This window comes from Anopheles aquasalis, chromosome Y (genome assembly GCF_943734665.1).
Source record: "Anopheles aquasalis chromosome Y, idAnoAquaMG_Q_19, whole genome shotgun sequence".
NCBI lineage: Eukaryota > Metazoa > Arthropoda > Insecta > Diptera > Culicidae > Anopheles > Anopheles aquasalis.
Genome location: NC_064879.1, coordinates 495,001 through 505,000, shown reverse-complemented (window position 1 = coordinate 505,000; position 10,000 = coordinate 495,001). Strand labels below are relative to the sequence as shown.

Genomic DNA, 10,000 nt, shown 5'->3' with positions numbered 1-10,000 from the left:
CAAGCCAACACTAGCGAGTTCCGGTTTACAGCCATTATAGCACAACCATTCATCAACACTTAAAATTGGGAGGCATTACAGCAGAGGCGTCTTCACGCACCGACACCACTCGCTCAGCCAAACATTCGGTCGCTTCAACGCAGTCTCCACATCATTACGTTTGAACCATGCTAACACAGCATCCTGAACACATCTGCAAACATTTCAAAGAAGGCCGGGAACGTGTTGAAGACGAAAAACCAATCCATGTATGATTTGGTGATGGAAAATCGTTTGCGCCACTTGTAAACATTTGATTTTGACAAAGCGTCGTCCCCAAAAGGCTTTTCGCACCATTCTCCCATTGACCACTCTATCACAGAGACAGTTTAGGTCATGAACGGCCCGCCATGGCGTTTCACAGCAGACGAAGATTGCCACAAATTCTGCCTTTTTTTTATTGTTGCTGATCAAGGGTATTTTATGTGTATTTTCGAGAGAACGATAAGGAGAGGAATGGAAGGAGGGAGAGCGCTAGCCACTGAGCAATCACGCACTCGATGGGTTCGAAATCGGATTAGCCCGGTGCGCCTCATGTCGCTACCAGCTACCAGCTAATCCGCTTTTTTCCTCCGTGTGTAACTTATTAGACCTAGCACAACCACACACACACACACACACGCACAGGCGCTGGACCTTACCTTATCGAATGCCATCGGTCGTGACAGGCGCTCAATGGTGGCGGCCGGCGGTTGCTGGAGCTGCAGTCCCACGCTGGGGGCCGGGATTGGCATTGGTAGTAACGTCGGGTTGCTACTCGTTACAGCGCCGGTTGCCGCGGAGCCAGCCAGCAATGCCGTCGGAACGGCAATGTTGGTTAGTTGGTTAGCGGGTTGTTGTTGTTGCTGTTGCTGCTGGAATAGCAGCGCCGAGCGCTGCCCACCGGAACCGGAGGCCAGATGGTAGATGGCGGGCGGTGACTGTGGATGGGCACGGTGCTGCTGATGTTGTTGCACCGCCTCACTGGCGCTGGCGCCAGTGACATGATCGCGATCCGGTGACAGGATGGCATCGGGCGGTTCCATCGCGGGGTGTTGGTGGGGTGGGAAACCCGACTGGAGGGGGTGGGGGGGGGGGCAGCTTTTAGTGGGAGCAAAAGTATGGACTTGCTTTGGGGAATGGTGGCGGACGCGTTCCACGCTCTCTCTCTCTCTCTCTCTCTCTCTCTCTCTCCGCTCAATGCCGTACGATGACTCGATGACAGCCGTCGATAAGTCGATTTTAGTGTTACTGTGTGTGTGTATGTATGTGTGTGTGTGTGTGTGTTATGGTTTTGGGTGGATTGTTTCGCGATTTGTGCTAGTGCGAGATGTGCTGACGCCTGCTGCACCCACCCTCTCCCAGAACACGCCGAGCACGATCAAACGTCACCGAAGGCCCCGTAGCCCTAGCCAAACTCCATCTTGTGTGTGTCAGAGTAAAATCCTGTAAAAGAATTAGAGGCAGCGAGAGAGAGAGAGAGAGAGAGAGAGAGAAAGTGTGTGATGAGTACCTCAGCAACATCGTGACTAGCAACAACGTGATTGAACACGCACCACCGAAACCAACCGCTTACCTTGTAGCGATGAAAGAGGGTCCAAAGGTCGGATGTCGTCGGTCACCGTACGCCACCGGTGATCTGGCTGCTGCTCGTCGGTGGCGGCTAATGAGTGTCTAGTAGTAGAAGGGCCGACGGTGTGTGGACACGGCGATACCGCGCCGTACACGGCTTTCGCTGCAGATACTGTTGCTACTGCGAAGATTCGCGAACAACCGTCGTGGCCGAAACTGTTGCTGCTGCTGCTGCTGCTGCTGCTACTGGAATGAGGGTCACGTTCCTTGGACGTTGCTTCGAAGAAATCAGTACGAGACGGAAGCGGTGGGGGCTGCGACCGGGTGAACAGAAAGAGATCTGCGGTTGGCGGTCCGAGCCCCTGGCCCATCTCGATGTCACCCCCACATATATCTCTAGACCGAGATATTTTTGATATTGATGTGGAGTGGTGATGGAAGAGCGGAAATGCATGAGAAAGCGGTGCGTGATTGAGAGTGAAGATCGATGAGCGCGCGATGATCGTGAGCGACGAGCGAGCGATCATCGGGAAGTCGCAAACGAACCGCGAAGGACATCAGTTGTAGAAGTTGTCGAAGTAAAAGTGAAATGGAAAAGGAGAAAACGACTCATTTAACGACTCGTGTTTAACCCTTTATTATTATTACATTTATTTAACCCTGCTGTTACCTTAAAAAACCATACTAATTTTATCTTCGTGGACCATTTGGTCCATGGTGTATTTTCTATGGAAATATAGCCATTTCCCCAGACTTGACTCTATCAAATGAACATTCATTTGCATCGCTGGGACAGGTAATGGCCGAGCAGCGCTTCCTTTTGTTCGAAAATTTGGAAAAAATGGATGGGTTTTGAAAAAATGGTACAGATTGGTGGTTTTTTAGGGTAGGCATCCAAAAATTGCCTAAGAAATTGAAATGTGTAGCTAACGGTTGCCATTACTTTGGAGAATAATTTTTTCACCATTTTCCAAGAATAAGCGTGTTTTTTCGCTAAACAAAAAGGTCGGTTTGATATGCATACACCTGGTATATGAGATTGCGACCCATGCACTAAGCAGATCGCAACGCAAAAGTCGCGACGTCGTCGTCGTCGTCGACTAGCACTGGAGGACAAGTGCGCGCGCGCACTCGCGGAAACTATTTTTAGCGAGCGCCAAGCGATGAGCGGTGCCGACGGATAAGCGAAGGACATAAGCCGCAACCTGAGGAAGCAAAACAAGCGTGGTCGGCCCGGCGGGTCAGCTCGTTCCTTCGCTTTCAATCCACTCGCTGATTGATGGTTTAAGCAGTTGCAGCCTAGGCGAACTCACTTCTGCACACACCCCGCTCTGCACTGTAATCGGCTTTGGCACTGAGATGGTGGTGGTGTAGGTGATGGGCTTGGCATAAAAAAAAAACAACATGCCCCGGCGCGTCACCGTCGTCGTCATCGTCCACTTAGCGGCTCCTAATGCATTTGTTATAAATTTTGGCCACTTCTTCGACCAATCCTCCCCGCTCCTGGGATCCCGGCCAGCGACGATACCGTGTGCTTAAGTGCCAGCGAGATGCCAGCAAGATGTAGAGCTGAAAGATTTGCTCAGATTTGCCCCGCGACGTTACGCCGACGCACTCGTCCTTCGAGTTGCCTGCATCGAAGCAACCCCTTTGGAGTTAACCTACTATTTAAAGGCTCGTTGGGGAACCAGGCCAGTTAGCTAGCAAGCCTTCTCCGATGGCCGAGCCAAAAAAAGGGGGGGGGGGGGGAATCTAAAACGGTTTCCCTCCTTGGCAGAAAACGTGGATTCTCAAAACCGGGGATGTCCGCGGCGGCAAACAACGGATCCGCAGCGAAAGTTTTCCATTTTGTGAAAACGTAAAACGGAACAAACAACCCGGCCCCAGCATCCGCTCTCACCCTTTCCGCGGTCAGGCAGTGACCAACGTTATGAAGGGTGGGGCTGTTCCACCGGTGATTATCCCTTGGTTTTTTCGTTGCGTTGCGTTACTTTGAAATCAATCAAGCAAGGGATGAGGGACGGTAAATGGACTGCCTCGAAGCGAACTAGCCCACACCACATGTACAGCACCACATACCGGGCGCAATACATGGCAGCGCTGGAGAGGGTGCGGGGTAACAACGGATGTTGTAATGGACAATGCAAGCAAAAAACAACGCAAAAAGGGGACAAAACAGACAACAACAACAACAATAGCAAAGCATAGGAGCTTTTCTCGATCTCGACGTCAATTAAGTCGTAATGCAGTTGCGCACCCCTCTTTCCTCCAACCGTACCGGGAAACCGTAACCGGATACTCACGTCCCGGATACCAAACGACACCGGCGTCGGGAGTTTTATGACCTGTGTGTGTGTATGTGTGTGTGTGTGTGTGTTGGTCGCCCAAGGGCGCAATTGCACTTTTTCATCTTCTCCCGGTGCGACCCCCCCCCCCCCCCCCCATCCTACCTATCCTACCGCTACCATACATAAAGCCTTGGCCTTGGGGCGAGCTTTTGCGCGATACCGAATGCCGGATGAGGAAGTGCATCCTTTCGTCTTTTGACGCCATTCCTTTTCCTAATGAAAACTTCCACTTGCGAAATGCTGGGGAGCAGCGGGTGCAGCAGCATCTATGGTTATCAGATGAGAAGCGACTCGTCCACAGTCACCAGTTTATGGTCGAAACCAAACGACACCGTTAAAGTTTGCGCTCGTAGCATTTCCACGCCACGCAATTGACGACAACCCATAACCGAAGACGATGATAACGGTGGCTGGGCCTGAGCGATGCACGGGAGTAGGAGACGACGCTGTGCCAAGTTCTACCGGGGGCCCGATGATGTCTGGTGCCATCATTGAAGTTGTGCATCGGCAGAATGGAGCACACAAAGCACCCACCCTGGATCTCTTATACCGAGAGAGCGAGGCAGGGCGGAGGGTGTGGTTGAGGACTGGAAGCTCAATAAAAGTGCGGTGTCCATCCAGCCACTGCCACAGGAAGATGAAAACAACGATAAAAGCAATGCAAAGCTTGATTTGCTTCGCTTCTCAAGGTCTCTTGCTGCTGCTCGCTCGCTCGCACGCTCACTCGCTGCAACCATCCTGCTACGGGTGGCAACATGGACGGTGATACCCGGGGGGTGGTAAACGAAGAATTCCTAATTAGATTGATCCGGGAATCGGAGGACTGGACGCGGGTTGGATGATGACAAAACCGCAAGACAGGGTGCGAGATAAAGGCAGCTGCAATCATTGAACAACTTAACCTCGAAGCCCTCCCTCCCTCCACCCCGCCAACCCCGATGCCCCATTGGCATCCGGATACGGGAGATACGTAAAGCAGGGAACACTTAATGTTTGGCCGTACTCTTTTACTCACTGTAGCGCTCTTAGTGGTCGCTTAGCTACTCTGTTGGTGTCTTTTTAAAGGATATAGTCTTTTCTTTTAGTGATGAAAAAATTGCCAAAATCGAACCATACCTTCAAAAGTTATCGCCGATGGAACACGAAAGGCGCGTAAAAAGTCTGCACACCCACTATGAAAACTCAATTTGACTGGAGAAAAAACCCACGAAAAACTACATTTTGGCAAAAAGCAGGAGACAAATTTTTACTTTAGCAATCAAAGAAAAAGTTTTTCTTCGATTGCTTGCTTGGCAAAGCTCATCCTTATGCGCCAACCTAATCTAAATAATATTAATATAAGATCGATGGTTGGACTTACCAACCAGTTCAAGCGTACGGCATCCCGTTGACCGCCAATGCCGAGCCGGGAACTACCGCCCGATCCGTCCGGACCCGTCTACCGGGTTCCAGCCACCCCCGAACGCACACCCCCGTGTGTGAGTGTGTGAGAGACAGAGAGAGAGAGAGAGAGAGAAAGAGAGAAAGTGTGGAGCGTTGGTACCCCCTATCTGCTGCGATCGTCCTCTCGAGCCAACAGGGGTGGTTTTCGGGGGTGGTCACGAGTTGTTTGAGTCCGCGTCCGAGTCTGGGTCTATTATTTCTCACCGTTTTAGATGCTCGAAGATGGTGACGGTGGGCGTGTTCGGCTCCCCAGTAGGTCCGGCGCAACTGGCTTCGACAGGCTGACGACCATGCGCCTTCCACAGCGAGAAAGAAAAGCGACAACAAAACAGAGTAAACGAAACGAGAGTTCAAACGAGAGGTGGGGCGAGGGGGGATGCGCGAATCGTCACTCGAGTGGTGCTATAGGGCGCCACGGCAGAGGCAGGCGAGCTGCTTCACACCACAGGTTGGTTGCTTGCTGGGGAGCGCTGCTGTGGCCGCTGAATTGCAGAACTGTAGTTTGATTGGTGGCTGGCAAAGGTGCGCGTTGCGTGCGAATGTGACAAAAAAACGAGTTCAGGTAAATTGCTGCCGCTGCTGGTACCCTTGCGGAGCCTTTTGCGACTGATGGTGTAACGCATTGCACGGGATACTGCACTGGAATGGCAGGTTTGCCGCTCGTGGTGCCGCATATTAAGCAGCAACCGCGCACACTAGTGTTGGTAGGTAGTGTACGAACGCCACAGTAATGGTGTTGGTTTGCAAGCTCCCGTGGCTCTTGGCACTAGGTGTTGGGAGTTCCCGAATGTACCTACCCGGAGCGATCCGCTCCGAGCAAAAGAATGATCCAGGTTTTTAGAATCAAAACCTTGTGGTTGACCAAGCCGTAGCCAGCACATGTTTCTTCACGCTCTTTTTAAGGAAAATTTAACGTTGAACGAGTGCAATCCGTTCAGGTTCGTTCCGAACCGCGCTCTTGCTCAGTGTTGGCTAGAAGGTTCAGTCCCGAACATGCTATTTGTCTCAGAGTTTTGTAAACCAGTGAAGCATTCGCTTTGCCTCACTCGCTCTCCTTCGATTGTACGAGGCAGTTCCGATCCGGAACGCGGTTTAACATCAGCTGTAGCTCACGTCTGCTATTTTTTTAATAGGTTCTTTGCACCCAGTTTCGCCGATCCGTTCCGAAAGCTAAAGAAGCTGGTTCCGATACGCTTCGATTTTTTTTTAAATCCCATCCTTACTTAACGCCTCCTGCCAAGTAAGTAAGTTGCGGCCGAGCATGCAACTTTCATTCAAAAAGTTAACGTTCTCCTCCCTCCCTCCAGCACACCTTATTGCTTGTTTGAGTCCCGGGCGCGTTTTGCGATAGGAAACGGATCTTCAGGACGATCGGTAGAAACGAAGGTGGCTTCCTTTCCCCTCTGCCACATGCCAAGATTACGGAATGGACAGAAGGAAGGAGGAGGAAGATAAATGGCCACGGAGCTGCCCAGCAAGTCTCCGGTGTCCGGAGGACCGAACCAAACAAACTCCAGGGATGGCTTCAGTTCCTGCACAGCGCACCGCCAGCGCAAAATACTCACATATACATGCGTTCGACACACATACGGTCGCGGTCACACAGCCTTGACGCCACAGACCACACAGCACTTCAAAAGCAAACCCTCAAGAAGTAAGCAAGACAGAGAGCTGATGAGGGAGAGAAAGAGAGAGAGCGAGAGGGGGGGGGGGGCGAGGATGTCTTTTCAACCAGCCACGAATTTTTCCAATAAACGACCCTTTACGGGTTGCTGCAACACACCCACCACCACCACCACCACCACCAACAGCCTCGCGAACGAACGAGCGACTAAAAGTTTGCCGATTTCGGGCAAGCTCGAAATTGATTCCTCGATCGGCGTAGCGAGGCAGCTAGTACCGACGAAGAGCCAGAAGTAAAGCCCAGGCCGGATCGACCATCGACCACATGAACATGCTGGCATGTAGGAGAGGGGAGGGGGAGAATGGCTTGGCCATGGATTAGCGGTAGGTGCCTTTGTGCAACACCCAGGTCAGTGCGCGCGAGAATGCTGCTCCTGCTGCTCCACAAATAGCTCCATAACCTCCCCTCCTGCTGGCCCCTCTCGCGATTCTCCCACTCTATTATTTATTTTTAATTTCTCTCTTTCTCTCTCTCTCTCTCTCTCTCTCTCTCTCTCTGCCTCTCTCTCTCTCTCTCTGTCTCTGTCTCTTTTGTCTCCTTGTTCTTTGCCGTCTTATTATCTGTTGTTTGCGCTTAACAGTGCAATCCTTGACACATGGCGCAGTGTCTTCGCCGTTTCGCTACGCTGTTGCTCTCCTGCTCCGTCTCTCTTTCTCTCATTCCATCTCAAACTCTCTCTCCATCTCAAACTCTTATTAATATCTCATCAAATTTCTCTTTAGTCTCTCTCCATTCTATGACTGCTCCTCTCTCTCTCTCTCTCTCTCTCTCTCTCTCTCTCTCTCTCAATCTCTCAAGGTTTGCGCGAGTTGCTCGCCAAGATTCACCCTTATCTTGTGCCAACCCCTGAGGTCTTTTTCTCTTCTCCCAACCCCCCGCACAACCCTTCGCAGGCACTTCGCAAGTTGCCTCGAAGTCGCCGCATGACCTAGAGTAGACGACGCGTGCTAAAACTGAGATTGATTGAAGTGTGTATTGAACCACCGCATTCGCTTTCCCCGCTCGCCACCGCCTCACCCCACGGGTTGATTGTAGGTTGGGCATTGCTGCTACAGGCCGGCGGGAGGGTCCAGTGAGCTTTTTGTACACGATAAACGCATCCACAAACCGAGCCGAACAGCACTAACCAATGGTTGCGTTAGGCCGGTGATCCAGATGCAGATGCCAGCTTGCCAGCCAATCAGCCAGTGGCAGTTCGAGATTCCAGGGTGCACCCTTGCATGCACACACACACACACACACACACGCACACACACAGACACACATAGGCACAGCAAGGCAACCGTTCAGAGAAGGGGCGTTTGCGGCTGGTGAAGGAGTGCATTGCAGGAGTGCACCGTGCACGTGGTAGGGGTTGAGGAACGAGGGAGGGGGGGGGGGGGGTAACGGAAACCAGAGTCAAACAGGGACCCTTCAGTCGTGAGTGACGTGCATGTGTGTCTGGTCGGTGTGTGCGTATGCGTGTGCGTGCATAGGGAACGCGGTGCACGCGCCGCAACACAAAACATCAATCACTCATCGCACACACCACACGCGACACTCCACGAGACCACGAGCATCTGTCACGGACGCGTGTGGGACTGTCTGTGGCATCTCCGACGTGTGTGTGCAGCTGCAGGAGCATGCATCATGGTCAGTACCCGGGGGGAGTCTCTGGTCGCGTACCAGAAACCCTCATTCTTAAGGGGCTAGCTCGCTTGCCGCTCGCGCCCCGGATTTGCGACGCGTTTTTTCTGCGAATCCCCATGCTCACAACCGCATGCGAGCGAGCGCGCGCGCCCGCGCACACGAATTCACGTTACACCGGACAGAATTCCCCACACAGACACACACACACACACAAGGTCTGGTGTGCTGCTGCTGGTTGCCGTTCTTGTCAGCAAAAACAACAACAACAACCAGCCGCGATCCAGCCCGGGTCCCACATACACCCGCACGCACGCACGCACGCACGCACGCACGCACGCGATTTCGGTTTATGACCCCCAAACCACCCCAGATACGGCCGCAAACAAACCAAAATGTGAAAACAACCCATCCACCGTCGCCGCCGCCGCCGCCGCCGCTGCCCTGTATTAGAGAGGCCTCGCCACACACGCGCCACTCCACACCACCTGCACACCTGTCTGCAACCTACCGGTGTCTACGCGACGGTACAATGACGGTTTCACCGATCCCGAGCAGTTGGCAAGACTCCAGAGAGTAGATCGGGAAACACTTCAGGGAGGAGGGTGGGAGGCGTGGAGAGAGGGCGTAGAGTTGGCCAACCACCACCGGACGGGGCACGGACACGGACACACTGCTGCTGCTGCTGCTGCTGCTGCTGCTGCTGCTGCTGTTCACTGATAGGCGCGATAGGTATTATGTAAACTCATCGCACTGGATCTCGGTCTCGATAGCGACTGCTGGTCGCGCTGCTGGGTTGCTCCCTATGGCCGACCGACCGACCGACCGACCGTCTTGTTCTCTCCCGGAGCAACCGCGAGCGTCTATGAGAACCCGTCCCTAAAACCTACCTACTAAAAAACCGACCGACCAACCGACCGACCGAACGACCGGACCCGACTCGCGAGCTGCTCGCCGATACTACTTCTGCTGCTGCTGCTGCTGCTGCTGCTGCTCGTCCAGCTGGTGCTGCTAGTGCTGAAGGGATTTGCGTGCGTTTACGCCTGCACGCTTGTATGCGTTTTCTCTCTCTCTCTCTCTCTCTCTCTCTCTCTCTCTCTCTCTCTCTCTCTTTCTGTTGGTTGCTCACTCGACCGCTCACTTGCTTCGATTCTCTCTACACTGACGGTCTGTTTGCACACTCCAGCACCGCACTCGCTTATGGAGGCAGGGTAAGGTACGTTGCTATGCTGTGCGTCTGTGTCTGTGTTTGTATGTTGGGGGGAACACGATTTATTTGCTCCAAACCAGTTCCAGCAGTTGCTTCTCT

At 52.9% G+C, this 10,000-nt stretch overlaps 1 protein-coding gene across 1 annotated transcript in view; it reads right to left on the bottom strand.

The window, feature by feature from the left end:
- The window catches only part of LOC126579746 (uncharacterized), a 20,779-nt gene extending 11,257 nt beyond the window's left edge, over positions 1-9,522 (bottom strand). The window contains exons 1-4 of the mRNA XM_050243296.1: positions 9,203-9,522; positions 5,299-5,662; positions 1,595-1,986; positions 681-1,464 (exon numbers count right to left, since the gene is read on the bottom strand). Coding sequence (XP_050099253.1) covers positions 681-1,064 — 384 coding nt within the window. The 5' untranslated portion in view covers positions 1,065-1,464; positions 1,595-1,986; positions 5,299-5,662; positions 9,203-9,522. The remainder of the gene's footprint in view (positions 1-680; positions 1,465-1,594; positions 1,987-5,298; positions 5,663-9,202) is intronic.
- Between the last annotated feature and the right edge of the window lie 478 nt (positions 9,523-10,000).